This window comes from Papilio polytes, unplaced genomic scaffold (assembly GCF_000836215.1).
Source record: "Papilio polytes unplaced genomic scaffold, Ppol_1.0 DF823691.1, whole genome shotgun sequence".
Lineage (NCBI taxonomy): Eukaryota > Metazoa > Arthropoda > Insecta > Lepidoptera > Papilionidae > Papilio > Papilio polytes.
Window position 1 is genome coordinate 2744747 of NW_013525513.1, and position 17630 is coordinate 2762376.

The 17630-nt window shown below is 35.3% G+C and overlaps 2 protein-coding genes across 3 annotated transcripts; one reads left to right on the forward strand and one right to left on the reverse strand.

Annotated features, from left to right (window-relative positions):
* The first annotated feature begins 760 nt into the window (after positions 1 to 760).
* LOC106104295 (cysteine sulfinic acid decarboxylase) lies at positions 761 to 5424 on the forward strand. The gene is made up of 8 exons (XM_013284304.1): positions 761 to 902; positions 1923 to 2104; positions 2417 to 2639; positions 2947 to 3198; positions 3520 to 3584; positions 3737 to 3926; positions 4585 to 4818; positions 5169 to 5424. Exons 1-8 carry the CDS (start codon positions 798 to 800, stop codon positions 5358 to 5360), a joined length of 1443 nt encoding a protein of 480 aa, XP_013139758.1. The 5' UTR covers positions 761 to 797; the 3' UTR covers positions 5361 to 5424.
* Positions 5213 to 11657, reverse strand: LOC106104296 (venom protease-like). Of its 2 annotated transcripts, XM_013284307.1 has the most exons (9): positions 11418 to 11657; positions 10535 to 10635; positions 9375 to 9511; positions 8806 to 8933; positions 7587 to 7755; positions 6856 to 7100; positions 6216 to 6376; positions 5515 to 5699; positions 5213 to 5277 (listed from the first exon to the last, which is right to left on the reverse strand). In XM_013284307.1, the coding sequence occupies exons 1-8, from the start codon at positions 11518 to 11520 to the stop codon at positions 5538 to 5540; spliced, it is 1206 nt and encodes a 401-aa protein (XP_013139761.1). In that variant the 5' UTR covers positions 11521 to 11657; the 3' UTR covers positions 5213 to 5277; positions 5515 to 5537. The 2 variants fall into 2 exon arrangements, with proteins under 2 accessions (XP_013139761.1, XP_013139759.1); XM_013284305.1 differs by lacking the exon at positions 5213 to 5277 and having other exon boundaries at positions 5471 to 5699; positions 11418 to 11656.
* Positions 11658 to 17630: the final 5973 nt, after the last annotated feature.

Genomic DNA, 17630 nt, shown 5'->3' on the forward strand with positions numbered 1-17630 from the left:
TTTTAATTATAGATTTTAAATCCCAAATGAGATAATAATGATGTATTTGGAAAACTAACTGTACCTAAAGAACCGTAGAAGTTTTAATTAGGTTTTGATCTTCACATTTACAGTTCCGTATTATTTTCTTTGTTCTGTTTACAATAAAATAAACATTGCTCTTACCTAATAGAGTCATTGCCTTCAGTGTTATCGCATAAATGGATATGTAATAAGAAAATAAAAACTTGTAAACATACGCACTCGTGCGGTCAATGGTGGTCAAATGACATACGTCATCTGCAGGCACCGCACCCTTCGCTAGTTTATTATCTGACTAGGTACATTATGAACTATTCGAAACGGCGTCATTAAAGTTAGAAATAATTAACGAATGGTAAGGCTATAAGCTGATAAAGGTTTTTCTCACGATGAGCATAAGTTAAACGAAAAAAGACTATGCGATTCAGATTTGAATGTACAGTCATTATTCCTTTGAACTCTGAAACTTTCATTGGACAGTAACACTCAATGACTGGACTGGCATTAAACTGGCATAATGTGAACACTGAGAGGCTCCAGTGATTCCATACAATCCGTGCCTAGCCTGGGCTATTGTCCAACTGTATTGGCCAAGTATGAACAAGATTTGAATCCGAAGTACCAGGACAACATAAAAGCGTATGATGCGTTTAAATTAACGCGAGTGTCAAACCTGTTAACATGTTAGGCGTGAAGGAATTTGAATTAAATCAGCTTCAATTGTATGCAGTCTCTTGTTGTCCGTTGCCGATGTCACACGTGTCGTGGAGCTTAGAATGGATCACAAACATTCATTTTTGAATAGAATTATCGATATAATTAAAGAAGAAACCGCTAGTGATGTACCCTTGATAGACTTTAAGCATCCTAAAGAATTGGAGGTATGTTTTTGTGATTTTTAGACCCCTTTCCTTTTACATAACTAAATAGAAAGAAAATGAGAAAAATCATTTTACAGTTATCTTAAAAACAGTTGTTGTAGTCATATTAATTTTTTCTATTAATTAAATGAATTGCCATATACTATTTTAAAACACTACTATTCTTTTTATCGGAAAGTAATTTTTAAAATTATATGTACCAACAATACACCGGAACAAACTTCGTGCTAATACAAAAACTACAACAAAGTCTGATTATCAAATACCGACAAAAGCGTAGGTAGATTCCTATATTCTTATAAGACACTAAACCTTAAAGTATCGGAAATACGGTTGATGGTAAATAATACAATCATGACGTTACACCATTAAAATAAAAACCATAATCGAAATCTATGATGTTTCGTCAAACACTTGCAAAATAATATAAGATCCATACGGAATATGACACGGTCAGTGTCATCTCTCCATGGTAGTTGATTTTACAATGAAGACAAAGGTATACGTATTTTTAGACAATAAAATCGTAATAACGTAAATTACTTCGATACACAATCTTTAATTCCCGTCAGGAATAGCGCGCTTATCTTTGATCCTTCAAATTGACTTTGACAGATGTTATAGGGACGGAATGTATGTCAACGACCTAGGGTTGCGCCGCTTCCCCGCCACAGTACCGATTTCTTCTTAACATTAGTTCTTAATACTTATTAAATTATTTGTTTCACTTATTATACCGACTGTATATATTGTAGAAGTAAATGCGGAAGTGTTTATTTGTATCTAAAATGGCCATATGACATGCTCGCGACATTCTATAAAAATATGTGCAAATTAGTTGCAATTGCAGATCTAAATATGGACATTAGATGTATTATTAATTGTCAAGGATTATTGTAAACACAAACATGTACTCATATTAATTATTCAATTAGTTTAACATGGAGACACATTACGTGAACTCAAGGTTAAAAAATACGAGGGTTTCGGTTAGCTAATAAATAAACGTTTGTATTTTAGAAAATTCTAGATCTGAACGTAAGCGATGGCGTTGATGACAAGGAATTGGAGCGATCTGTACGCCAAGTCCTTCACTACAGCGTCAACACCAACAAGCATTCTTTTAGGAATCAGCTATATGGTGCTACCGACCCATACGGCTTGTGCGGTGCCTGGATAGCTGAAAGCTTTAATACCAGCCAGTATGTATTTATCTTTAATAAGTGCGCGCGCACTTTGACTAAACTATTGCACAACTGTTTGGTCTCAATTTGATTTTTGGTTGTGCAACTAAACAATTGAATAGGCTTTAAAACAATCGACAATCACACAATAGTTTAGCTTTAGCTTTAGCTTTCTTAGCTGATGCTTGAGTTGAAATATTACTAAATAGTACTTTTTCATGATAGATGGACAAATAAATAAATTTTCATGAGAAATCTAAATGGATTTATAAGCAAAGAATTAAAGGACAAACAGAATAGTACTTAGTAACCTTATTTCTGACATTTCAGGTACACCTTCGAAGTTGCTCCAGCGTTTACTCTGGTTGAACTGAAAATGATTAGTCACATTCTACAATTGTTCGGCTTCTCCGATGGCGACGGAATCTTCAGTCCTGGCGGGTCTGTCTCCATGCTGTACGCGCTTGTCGCCGCGAGATACAAAGCATTCCCCGACGTCAAGACCAAAGGTGTAAGGAGTCTACCAGAACTGGTTGTTTTTACATCTGAAGACGTAAGTAAATTTATTATTCATTTAATTATTGTAATAGCTTGTCAAAGTAAACCTTAGAAAGTTAAAAGGGCTAAACTTGAAAACATCAATTAAATAGAACGAACGTTATACCGAGTTATAAAACGCTGGTGGTTCCATCTATGTCACTTTTTACACACTATTTACTTTAACGTTTTAATGTAGTGCTATCTATTACATTTTGTAGTCGCAATATTACTGAGGGCTTATCACAACTGTTACGAAAATATTTATAGACCTTCTGTTGCTGTTTTCATAAAACTTATTTATTAAATATATTGTTTTCTAGAGTCACTATTCGATAATGAAAGGCGCTCATTGGCTCGGATTCGGCACAGACAATATAATACAGATAGCCACCAACGAGTTTGGACAGATGGATTTGAAACAGCTGGCCGCTGGTATACAAAGGGAGAAGGATTCTGGAAGGTATCCTGTTATGGTGAACGCTACTGCCGGTACTACTGTGCTAGGAGCTATAGACAATATGGACGCTATCGCCGATGTTTGCCAGAAGCATGGCATTTGGATGCACGTTGATGTACGTATTGGATCAATGTTTAATCGAGATGTTCAATAAACTGGAACATAGTCAAATTAGGTCTTCTTTATGTGTAGGTTACAGTGTAAAAATTTCAAGGGGTAGATTTTATATAGATTATTGTGTATAATGCTGGGTTTCTGAAGTTTCCATTTATTGATTGTACCTATTAATTCATTAATGCTAGCTAGAGTTGAACTCGTTACATTAGTTCGGAAACGCATTTCGAGAACCAAAAACACTAACGAATAGTAAAAAATAGCTGGGAAACCTGACATAAGTTCTATTTGATATCCTTTCAGAATATTTTATTTCTTCCAGGCTTGCTGGGGCGGCAGTTTGATTTTATCTCGTAAATACAAGCACAGATTGAAAGGAATTGAAAGGTAATCAGAAGATTACGACTTTACATGTTTTTTTTTTTTTACCAAAAGTGGTGCATTTTAAAGAGTTATTTACTAAGCCACCTTCCGTTTCTTACTTGCTTTGTCTATTGATTAGCAATTTTCTACTCTATATTCTTTTTAATATTTTCCAGGGCCAATTCAATATCGTGGAACCCTCATAAGATGGTAGGTGCTCCCCTGCAGTGCTCTGTGTTCCTCATCCGCGAGCGTGGTCTGCTGCACTCCGCCAACTGCGCCTCCGCACAGTACCTCTTCCAGCAGGACAAGTTCTATGACATAACTTATGATACCGGTGACAAAGGGGTACAGTGCGGTAGAAAGGTAAGTGTATAACAAGTTTTAAGTATATATGACGGGTTTTCACTGTCATTTAAAAGTGTTGCTATCCCTTTCATGGTTTAAGAGAAATAGAAACAATTAAGAAAGTTCTTAACTTAACATTTTTATATTTATGTCCCAGTATTGTGGTAAACAATGAAAAATACTGTATAAGAAACATTTTAAACAAAAGATTTTTATGTCTTGTAATAGTTTAAAACACAATAGGTCGTAAATTGTTATCGAAAATGTTTTTACTTTCTAGGATTGTATATTACCATATGCCATATGTATTAAAACTTTTCATTGTAGTTATTCGTATGTTTTATAGCTTCTTAAATTTAAACCCCTAGAATCTTTGAGTATAAAATGTACTTCATCTCTTTTGCATTATTATATCTTATAGCTTAAAGATTAAAGTGTCATTAACTCATATTCTTTAGAGTGACATTAAGTATTATTAGATTCAAACTTTATAACGGCTCGTATTAACAGAGGAAAGTTCGTGCACCGGTGTGTCTCGAACTTTTCTTTCTTATACATGTCGCGTATACCTAAAACTAAGTAGTCTGGGTAGAGTTTTATGTGATATTCCAAACCGCCATAAATATTGAATCGAACTGTAAATTCAATTTTATATACGAATAATAAACCTTTTTAGATCGATGCGTTCAAATTGTGGACACTATGGAAAGCTCGAGGTGATGAAGGTCTGAACTTACTTGCGGACCGCACTATGGAGGTAGCAGAGTTCTGTATAGAGACTGTGGCCAGTAAGCCTGGCTTTAGGCTGGTCTCCGCACCCCTGCAGTGCCCTAATGTCTGCTTTTGGTACATCCCCAACTTCATGAGAGGGAAAACAGAGGATGATGGATGGTGGGAGCTTATGCATGTTGTAAGTCTTTTTATGTTCTAGTGTTTAATTACTACGTTTTTTAGATAATCATCATTTTGAGATGCTTTGATATATATTTTAAGAGTATTTAGTTACAATGTGTTGTTTTATGTCAAATTAATACTATAAAGAGTAAAGATTTGTATTTTTGTATGTACTGAGATAACTCAAAAACTACTAAGTCGATTTTAAAGATTTTTTCACCGTTAAAAGGATAATTTGTGAGTAACATAGACTGTTTTTTTATTATTTTTAATTTCACGCGGGTGTAGCCGCGAGCAACAGTGTCAAATAAATGTATTCAAGTCCTTTATACGATATACTTAGTTACAAGTTTTATTTTGTTTTAGATAACGAAGAAGATAAAAGAATTATTAACGATAAGTTCCCGTCTTATGGTAGCCTATATGCCGTTACGACAGCACAAGAATTTCTTCAGATTGGCGTTCACTTTCCATCCTGTGTTAGAAGAGGCGGAAGTATTAGAGATGCTGCAAGCTATCGAGGACTGCGGGGAAATGGTTGATCTTTCTATGTTGTAGATATTATAGTTTTAAAATAACTAATATTAAGAAATAAATAAGGTATAACTTTACTTTTATTCAATTGATGTTTGACTTAATCCCAGGCTTTATACTGTGAAATCACCAAATTAATAAATGTTACAAATGTAATTTATTTAATAGAGCAGCTTACTTCAAATGACATATACGAACAAATTAGAAGATGACGTTTTCCGCAATCCATGGCAAGTACTTGTCGACGCGAATGTACAGTCCAGGATGTTGTGGCTCCCCGCAACGGACGCCCCAAGATACCACACCCACAACCGCCCAGCGACCGCTCGACAGTTGGTACATCAGCGGCCCACCACTATCGCCCTGGACATGGTTAAAATATCTTCAATTGTTACTTACCTGGGGTGAAGGCTAGGCTAGGCTAGGCTAAACAACAATCTCTGAACCATACAATGCTATTCAAACTTTATGGATGCTCGCATTCTTGTATAAAACGCAACATGTAATATAATTTTAGCTGAAGAAAAATTTTCTCGAAAATTTAGTACAGTTGTCACTAATATCACATTAATTCATTTCCAAGTTTGTGTGAGCCGCCATAAAATGTGAATCTCGTAATAGTTACGCGTAAAACAGTGATTCCCAAATGTTTATTATCTTATAGATCCTTCTAAAATGTTAGTAATATCGGTAACTCCTAGCTGCATTCTTCAGCAACATGTGAACACATACTTTTAATCTTTAAGAACCCCAAGGACGGGATCACTGGAAATCACTGTCATAAAATGATAATATTGTCTGAAACAGGATAACAATGAATTCAGATATGACAGCTGATAATGATTTGAGAAAAAAGTAAATTAAATTTGTAATAATTACCTGACAAGAGTCCTTGCCACCCTCAGGTCCGCCGGCGCACATATTTTCGTCAAAGACGGTAGCAGTGAAGGATTCGCGGCACTTGTTCTGTTCCCAGACCGGCACTGACACCTCCATCAGCACGTCGCTGTGCGGCCCGCCGAAGTAAATATTGCCCCAGCCTACATGCCCAAATAACTTTAACTGATTCAGAGTCAGGAAGACTGTAGATTTAGTAAGAGAACTAGCTGATACTGACTGCAGGTGGTAAACTTTTTATCTAGACATTCAACATGCAACAGGAACCAGCTAGGTTTTTCTAAATGGTATGGTTTTCTAGTCGTCGGTCGTCTCCTATTTTACATTTTATGGCAGAAGAGAAGAAGGGGGCAAGTCTCGCATAGGACATGGTACATAAAAGACTTGTGGAAAACATGATAATTGACATGATTGCACGTGCCTCAAATTGAAATTCATTGACTGAGATGACGGATGATAGAGTTATTTTGAGGACAGAAAACCGGTACGTCGACACTACGGGAGTAGGATAAGGATAAGGGAGATGATGAGGTCTTTACGTGCCTCAGTTAGCTGCTTCTGAAAAATTATGAGAAAACTGACAGATTAGTAGATAAATGGGGTGCTGTTGTTGAATACCTACCGATGACAATAGCAATCTTATCAACCAGGTCGAGTCCCAACGGGGGTAGGCAGATAGGCCACACGTATGTGTTGAAGACGGCGGCGCGGTGCAGCTTCAGGATGGCGATATCGTGTTGGTAGTTGGAGGCATCGTAGTCTTTGTGCTGACGGATCTCTACCACACGGAAGTTGTATGTGCGGGAATCGTTGGTGCGTTTCAAATCGTATTCACCCAAACGGACAAACAGTTCTTCAGCTTTCCATCTAGAAGAGAGATTCAGTGTATTAATTCTTTGTCATATTGGAATATCTTTGGAATTCAGAAATTACATGATTTACTGCATTTTACTTCGATAAGATTATTTGAGGAAGTTTTTATCTATAGAGCCACTGGGAAAAGAAATTAAGAAGCACAAGTTTAGAAAGGGATGAATCACATGCAACAAGAAAAACGTTAGTTATGAGTGTGGTACACCGGTAGAGACCTAGAAAGAGATGTATTGCGTGTAAGGTGACACGATCAAGAAGGGAGTGTACTGAGATGACGTATGATAGAGTTAAGTGGAAGACAAAAACTGTGTCGAAATTAGGGAGTAGGATAAGGAGAAAGATGACTGCATTTTATTTCGTCTGTAGCGGTTCTTTATATCTGGCGCCTTCGCCCGTCCTTAGGCTCAACACTTAAAAAGTCCTATGATATAAATGATTTGCATACTTAATCTAGAGAAGTTGATCTTTAAAGGCACTAACCTTCTCGTGCAGTGCGCGGCGGTGAGCACATGTCTGTCGGTGATGAGCGCGCCGCCGCAGTACTGCTCAAAGCCTTCCGGCGTGATGGAGGCCATCCATGGCCAATCACGCGGGTTGCCCGGCCGCGCCCCTACCACGCGACTCATCGCACGCGTACTCATGCCGCATCCTTGAAATATAAGGAAATTACGTAGCTACTAGCTATCCTCCAATCCGGTAATAATGAAGAAGTAACGGCCCGTGCAGGCTGAGCCCTCGAGCTAAGTTACTTATAAATGGTTTAGGCTAAGCGCCATGTGCTCAGCCACCTCAAACCCGGTTAATCTGTAAATGTCTCTTCAAGGCAAACAGTGGCAATTCAGTCAAAAAATACCTATATACATCTTAGAACAAGCAACCGAACTCTTGTTCGAAGCTGTACTCTTTATCTGCTGTTACCGTATTCTTCAGAGTTGTATATAGAACTTTTTTTTTTTGCTTTAAATATATATAGTCAACAATCACCTATTGCCGGTTTCCCGAGAGTTAGGGATTTCTAATTATTGGCCATACTTCATAGAGGTTAATGTTAAATTAGAACTTATTTATGGCATGATTTTATTCCAGGATTTAAAAGTATCTATCTATTGTATGGATCTGATGTTGGGCCACCAAAGTTGCGGATGAAAGGAGATTGCATGTGGCTGAGATGCGTATGTTAAGATGGATGTGTGCTGTGACAAGAATGGATAAAGTTAAGAATGTGTATATTAGAGGAAGTTTGAAAGTAGCGCCAGTGGTGGAGAAATTGAGAAGCAAAAGGTTAGCGTGGTATGGACATGCGACGAGACGATGGGGACATAAACCTGAAAGTGTTAAGAATGAATGTGGATGGCTACAAAGGAAGAGGAAGACCGAAGAAAGTATGGATGGATTCTGTGAAAGAGGATATGCTTAAGAAAGGAGTGGATTCAGATATGACGGCTGACAGAGATGTATGAAAGAACAGCACATACTGTGCCGACCCTCCGTAAGGGATAAGGGCAAGTTGATGATGAAAAGTATGTATCTAGCCAGTTATTTAACGCAATTTGTTTTGTCAATGCCGTTACACTTGTATCCTATTTTATTTTATTTCTACATTTATACCTTTGTAAGTCCATTTGACATATTCCTATAGGTAATATCGATAAAATGAAACAAAAAATATTCATGATCATGTATTTAATACATTACACACCTCTGTTCTCTGCGCGCACTATTCTGGTGACTACTTGGGACTCGTCCCGGGAGGCGGTAGCGGGCAGGTCCCCGGCCAGAGCCTCGGGACCCGCGCTGAAGTCTTCAGGGCAACAAGCGCCAAGAGAACTACAAAAGTCATGGTTAATAACTCTCAGTACGACTGAATATTACTGGTATATTTAATTGATTTAACACTAGCATTAAATTGTTTATAGAATAGCTGTTTCTTGCGACTTTGTCCGCGTTAAATTCAAACATAATAAAACATAAAGCCTATGTTACTCACAGATAAATTACCTTTCTAATGATGAAGGAAATTTTAAAATCTTCCCAGTAGTTTTTACGTGAATCGAATACATACAAAAATACAAATCTCTCCTCTTCATGATTAGTATGGACGTAGAATATATATAGAAATACTATAAAGTTTAATACAAGATGAAAACTCCTTTTTAGAATCGAAAACTTAGGTTATCTTTAGAACTCTAGAACTTTTTAGGAATCTATCTGTGCGTTTATTTTTAGCGGACTTTTCTAAGGCTATTAAAACGTGGTATTTGTACGTACGATCGTTTGATAACGCAGAGATAGTCCATGTACTTTAGGAAGTCAGCCTTGAAGTCCTGCAGCATGCAGTGCTGCACGTGCCGGCAGCGGCCGCGCTTGCCATTTGGTAGGAAGCATGGCTGGTGGGCGACGTCGGGCTGGAACAATATCACACTAAAGACTTAAAAACTAGTACTATCTTACTAATATTATACATGCGAAAGTTTAGATGGATGTTTGTTAGAGTTTGTAATCTAAACTGCTGAACGAATCTCAATGAAATTTGGTATAGACGTTGAAGATAGTCTGGAAGAACACATAGGCTGCTTTTGTTTTTTTAATTTCACGAGGACGGAGTCGCGGTCGAAAGCTAGTATAGTATAAAAATACTCGATGTTGTTACAAAGTCTACCAAAATAGATTAAATAGATTAATAGAAATATTTTTCATGTTATTTAGAAGCTTGAGAATTTCCGACCACCCACGAACTCGAAATTACTAGTTTTAACAAGAAAATGCAGAAGAATTTCAATTAAAATAAATCGATGAAAAATGACAGTACATCATATCTTAGTTTTAATGCATTAATGGAGTGTTAGTGGTTATATTCTTGCACAAGATATTGCGGCGAGTGGAGAGATCAATCAAAGGCAACGCTTGTTTGTGGGCGTCACAGTGGCGCCACCAACCACAAAGTGAACTCTCTCTTATTGGAATTTGATACTCGAATACTTTATTAAAACTATAATGAAGTTGTTTGCATTAGTTTTGATAGTTAGATTTAGGTGTTTTTTTTTTAAGTTGTTGGTATAATTTTCGTTTTCATTGTTACTTTTAGTTTAGTAACTATTTAGCTGTTTCGGGTAAATCAAGAGGATATAATGCCAGCATCTTACAAATCGATGTTTGAGGTTGAAATTGATTTTCGACTATTTTCATTTAAACTTACTTATCACCGGTTTCCCAGCTACGTTTAACCATTCGTTAGTGTTTTTGGTTTAATAAATTCATTAAATGAGTTGAAACATAGGTAAACCTTACATTAACGAATAGATAAATAATAACAAAATAAGCGGATACAACAGAAACCCAGCATTAAACGGCCCAAAAGCTATCAACGAGCATATAAAGACGTGCGCTCTGAACTCACGAGCCGTAGTAAAGTTTGAATATTATTATACCTGTGTTGTATTCAGTTCAACAAATCTCTTAGTCCTTCCTTGCCCGATGTGCAGGCCGCCCGCCGCGATCACATCATCCCATGATGCGTCAGTCAAGTAAGCTATAAGAAGTAAACTTTTAAAACAAATGAAAAATAAAATAAAACAGCGTTAAATCCTTAAAAACACTACAATACAATTATGAATTTACAAAAAAAATAACACAAAATAATGAAAAACGTAACTAATTAAGTGAAAAAAAAGAAATATTTGAAATTAGTGTTGCAATGCTGACTGGATTGGGTCCTCATCTTTATCATCATCATCACCAGCTCATTATACGTACCCACCGAGGGTCTCGGAGCCTACCCTATTAAGGGGTGACACAGTCAACCACGCTGGAAAATTGCGGATTGGGTCCTCGCTTTAAATGCTAGTAACTTCTAGCTGAAGTACCCAGCGCTGATCTACCGTGAGAGAGAGATCAAAGAAACCTTAATTTAGGGTCCACGATTGGGATGCACGTATAAGCAAGTGTGAAATTTAATTACTTTCAAACGAAAATTGATCTATTAATTAACAGCAGAATTTTGAATTTTAAACTACTAAAGATTCTAGTAAAGAATGTCCGTAATTCACATTCAATCTTACTAATATTATAAATGCGAAAGTTTGGATGGATGGATGTTTATTAGAGTTTGTAACCTAAACGGCTAAAAGGACCTTAATGAATTTGCCACAGACGTAGAGGACAGTCTGGAAGAACACATGGGCTACTTGCTTTAGTTTTTGATTAATTTAACGCGGAGTCGCGGGCGAAAGCTCGTTTCTACATAAAATAAATCCATTTCAAACCAAACTAAACATTTAGCGACATTAAGTTTAAAATAATCAATCAACTTACATTGTAAATCTTTTCCATTAGTTAGCACAGCCAAACATAATACCACAACAAACAACATAGTACCGCGACTGGTCTCTGAGCGAAACGTTTTGCGACAATACATTTGGGCCGACGGATGTTCAGATAAAAACTATACCTAATGTATAATCCACAGGATGTTCCGATAACAAGCAGAGATTCAATAATTTTATACAATTTAACAGTTAATTTAGGCGTTATTATTGCGTGGTATGAATATTTTGCATCTTTTAAATAAACTTGGAAGTATCTATATTCAAAAATTCTCACTCAATCAATTAAAAAACTTGACTACTAAAAACATGTGTAACAAACGCAAAACATTTCGTTATTTAAAAACAAAAGACGGCTTTTATTACATTTTGTTTTCGCACTAGTTATATTCCCGCGCTAAATTCTATTATTTAATATGATTAGTTAACTTTTTTTCTTAACTATGGTGTGCATTCTTAGTGGCCAGGATGAATACTTTAGCTGTTAACAAACTCCTTTGTCAAAGAGTAGACAAATAAATACAGAGGAGGCATAGTTCACTTAAATTGAGACATTTTCATCACTAACACTATATATTGATATATCCCCAAATGCATTAATTGTAATTAAATTAATTCCGGTGCAAAAATTGTTTTGCTCGCCACATCGTCTGCGTGAAATAAAAAAAAGTATAACCTATGCTACTCAGTGAGAAAACAGCTTTATAATGGTCAACTAATTTTTTGAAATCGGTGTAGTAGTTTTTGAGTTATTTCAATACATATAAAAATCCAAAAATCCAAATTTTCCTCTTTATAACATTAAAGTATAGTAAACATTTTAGTTAACACATTATTTTGGCATTAAATATTGCCAGTTAACAATGAGAAACTCTTGTAATTTTGACAGAACAGTAGCATGATGTAATCTAGGCTTTGGTTGCATTCCTAACTCCAATGCTGTGATCTAGTGTCGGTGTTAATGCTTGACTGTCCGTTGCAAATAAATCTTGACTAATAATAGTATTCTGGAATTAGACCTGCAGTACCAAGGACGGAGCTCCTATAAATAGTAATAAATATTTATCCTTATCTTACTGAGGTAAAATTTATTGGCGCCGTAGGAAATTATATACAATCACCTGTTTGTGTCATATTACGGTCAGCGGTTCTCAAAATTTGTTAAATTTATTTTAACTTTTTTTTAACAGTTAACATTTAACATTTTAAGATACCCTTCATGGCTTTTAGCTATTCCGTTTTATATTAATACTTTTTTTATAGTTCCTTCTCATTCTTTAAAAACTTTTCTAAGAATTACTGTCACTGAAAATTTCGTGTATTCTTTACTGAAACATTGTTATATGTTTTCTAACTAAATTAATGTGTAAAAATCATTACTTAATAAGTACAGTTAAAATGAACAGTTTAACAATCGCCTATTAATATATTATAAATAACTATTTGCAATCTTTTCTATATTGTATGTCTAAGGGAAAATATTTCCACATGATACGTAGTTAATTCTGTGATATTTCTAACTAGTTATTTTTTTCTCAGTTGACTTCTTTTAGGTTATATAATCATACCGTTATCGAACTTACACTTTTACTAAGCAATAAAAACCTAATGAACAGCGTTTGCAGATAATTTTCCTATAACAAAAAGTGTTGCATCGAATACATTATCATACTTCATACTAATGTTATTAATGCGACTGTTTGGATGAATGGATGGATGTTAGTTTGTAGCCTAAAGATCTGAACAGATTTCAATAAAATCTGTTAAATATGTATAGAGGATAGTCTGGAAGAACATAGGTTACTCACTTTTATTTTTTTTAACTCCACGCGGACGGAGTCGCGGGCGAAAGCTTGCGATTCATACATAAATGTCAGTTAAGTAAGATACAAATATGATTTCGCTAGTTTTATTTTAGTGCGTTGTAAAATTAAATTTGTCAAGTCCTGTTTAAAATTGTATTAACTACTTTAGTAATAACTAGACATATGTTTACTGCGACAAAAATAAAGAACTTAAACTGATTGATATTAGAATAATAATAAACAGAAAGGCGGTATTTATCTGTACCGGAAAATGACGGAAAAGTAGTTCAAATGAATCGGCTATGCAAATACTGGGCTGCACTGCCGCGGCCGAGCGCCGCATACTCAGTATTGGGCCGCAATTAAAATACGTCTAAATATTAGGATGCATTCACACTGCTATGAAATTCGAATATATTTAAGGAATTAAGAGAGATATCTTAACTACAAGATATTTAATAGATTAAAGTACCAAAAATAATACAATGAATGTGGAAGAATGAAAGGAGTTTAAAATTTTATAAGGCGAAGTAAAAGTAACATTTAAAAGTTGGCAAAGACTTGGACTTTATATTGCTTTGGGTAAAGTGACAAGAACAAGCACAGATTTATCAAATAACTTTTTTATCTCTGTTCTGTCAGCAAATATTTCAAATCTATATGGATAAAGAAAATGACACAAGAGGGCGCTAGTAAGCTATCATAATTTAATTTCACTTATGCCCACCGGTTTAGATAACTTGTTAGTCTTAAGTAAACTTACATCATAAGTATAATTGTTTTGACATATTTGTATTTTCCTTACAGTGGCATGTTAAAAGTCGTAATAAAAATGTTGTTGATGTGATTGAGCCCTAATGTGAGGGCGCCGGCGCGGGCGGACCGGCTGACTTGCCTAATTACTGACCATTGCCCACTCCGCATTCAAGTTGCAAGCTTTCAATTGTTTTTGCTATTGCAGAGCAATACTGCAGGTTATTGAGCGAGTTCATTTTATATCATTGTGTTGTGTTGTGTTCAAATGACAGTTTACACGACACAAATCTGTTTGATTTGTAATTACATTTTACACTAGCTGTAGCCCGCGACTTCCTCCACTCAATATTAAGATAAATTATGCCGTAACACACATAAAAAAAAATATAAAAAAAAATATATCGACGAATTGAGTACCTCCTTCTTTTGGGAAGTCGGTCGAAAAGTAGGCAATAATATGCCCGTCTATGTCAGCTACCTTTCGGTAGAAATTTTCCCAGCCGTTTCGGAGATTACACAGAAGAAACGCGGCTTGCGGACAGACAGAAAGATAGACAAAGAAATTTTAAATGCAATTTTCGTTATTAGCGACACAAATACATCATCTTCCCAAAATCTGTAATTTTTCATTTGATATTACAAACAGACACTCCAATTTTACTATATGTATCGATAGATATAGATGACAGAAGTTATATCAGAAAATTAGATGTAGGAATACGGAGTAACGATGTTTTAATATGTAAATAACTAAAAAATAAATCGTTTTTTTTACTAAACTATCTTTTTACTGTTAAGAAGAATCACTGAACAGTTTATAATCTAAACTTTTAAAAAACAAATGTTCACAATAACCTAGAAACTTTAAATTTGTGTTTTATTTTAATTACTTTATCCATTTTTGGAGCGAAGGCGACTTTTGAAAGTCAACACTTTAATGCAAGCTTTTAAAAACACCTTCAAAAATCACATCAAAATTCTACATCCATAAATGTACATGTTTGTACAAATTTTCAAAATATGTTCCAAGAATTTAATTTGGAAATCACCCAGTTATAATATTAAGCAAGAATCCTGTATGGAGAAAACTTATCATATAAAAATATTGTTTTAATGTCTTAATCTTACTAAAATTATAAATGCGAAAGTTTATATGGATGGATGTTTGTTAGAGTTTGTAGCCTAAACGGCTGAACAGATCTCGATGAAATTTGGAATAGACTTAGAGGATAGTCTGGAAGAACACATAGACTATTAACTTTTGTTCTCATGAACCCCACGCGGACGGAGTCGCGGGCGAAAGCTAGTGTACAATAATTAGTAAAATACTAAAAGAAGTATTAGCATTAATTAAGCGTATGCCAATATGTTAGCGACAAAACATGTAAATTGTAAATAAACATACGCAATCTTGGAACTGCGTTAATTAACAAATGTATGCTCTACATACCGTTAATGTCAAGCATACTTTACCTGCCAATTAAAATCCCTTACATTTACGGTATCAAGTACTTTGTAGCGATAGATACTGTTTACAGTAATCTACTAGTACTCAATAAAAAAAAAAGTATAAACCCGACTGACAACCGTGAAACTATCGCCCTTACTGACATGCTCGGGTTAACGTCCAATGTATCCATACTATTATCTATACTAATATAATAAAGCGTAAACACACACTTCTTTATTGCCTAAGACGCCAGCAATTACAGCATATTTTCGAATAACTCTTTTTTTAATAAAAAGCTCTACACTTACGTCACGCTTTAGGCTATATTTTCACGCCGTTAAACTTAGGGGGTAAATATTTTGAATTAAAACCCTAGTGTGGGAAAGAGACCATAAGTTGTTGCCAACATCAAGGAATGGTTGCCATGGTTTGTCATTTTGACATTAACAATTGATAATTTGACAAATGTGAACAATAAAATGAAATTTTTATAATTTCATGCGGATGAAGTCGCATGCGGATGAGGTCAAAGATATCCAGCTATCTTTAAAATTTAGCCCTGTATAGCCTATTCACAGGAACATTTTAGGTTATAGTCAGGGACACAACACTAGTGATAACCTTCCCTCATCAGATTTCCTGATAAAATCTACATTACATGAAAGAGCACTATTTTTAAACATGTTTTAACCGGGTTGCCTAATCCTAGCCTGGCAAGGCTATGTTTAATTAATCTCTGAAGTGAGCAAATTTTGTGTTTCCTGAAAATTTTGTCACCGATGGATAGTACGTAACGTGAAGTTTAGTATTAGTTATTTAGCAATTTAAGGGGCTGTCCCATCAAATAATAAATTGATAACAATCATGCATGTAAAATAAGTGATGGAAATATCGGATTTTGTTCCCATATTTGACAGTAACGTCATTTTTAAAGTATCTGAGCCTCTATCTAGTGGTGGGACAGACCCTAATAGTTGTATTATGTATGTAAGATTTTATCTAGTGCCATCTATCACTTACCTTCGATCTACAGCTAACGTAATCCCAGTCGACGCCTACGTGCTCCCTTCACCGCGAGCAATGCCGTTTGAAAGTGCAATTGCAAATAACTGATTTTAGTATCATTTATATTTCAAATATTACACGACTGTGGAATCTTCTAGATGTAGGTTTGCCAACCGACAATTACATTACCGTCGTGTTCTACAGATCCTCCAATCGATTGTTGGTTCAGTTAAAAGTTGGTTATAATCGGGCGCACAATTTTTGTGCGATTGTCGATTGTTTCGCAGCCAATTTAACTGTTTTGCACAATTAAAAATCGAGTAGTGTGAACCTCTATATAAGCTAGGAATCAAAGCGAGGCTGTTGTGAGATAGTTTAGTCAAAGGTGTGCGCCCGCTCTTATCGAAATTAGCGGTTTTGTTTTGTTTTAAAAATAATCGAACACTAAAAACAATAGACAATAGATTCGAGAATGTTACTTTATGACTATTATAACTGTTTAAAAAACTATGTTTACAGCTATATAAGAAAAACAAGTGTACATTTTGTCAATACACAATAGTTTTAGCTGTAATCTGACCTTTCCTCACGATCTCCGCCATCTTGATTTGTTGATTAGACTGTTGCTTGTTACGGCTAGGGTTGCCAACTCTTCATATTTTACTACAATTATCTTTTGTAAGAGGCTTGTAATGTGAAATAAGTGACTGTTATTTTTGCTCTCAGTTTAGTAAATATTGGCAACCCTACTCTTGTCGATACCTTCATCTATTGATATGCTTGTTAAGGCTGAGTGAGTTGTCGTTTGCCTAATCCGTTGAAAACGTTATTCCTGTGAACTTAGCATAGGTTAGATTCACTGGAGATACTTTTATATCTTTCTATTCTATCTGAATTCGCCGAAAAAACGAAACGACAACTACCCAGAGGGATGTCCCTGATTTGTAATTGTTGATATATTGTGTTCCTTTAAACGACAGAGAAGACCCATCTATACTATTATAATAAAGCGTAAACACACTTCTTCGTTGCCTAAGATGTCAGCAATTACAGCATACGTTTGAATAATTCTTTTTTTAATAAAAATCCCTACACTTACGTCATGCTTTAGTCTATATATTTTCACGCTGTTATACTTAAGGGTAAATATTTTGGATAAAAACCCTAATGTGGGAAAGAGACCATA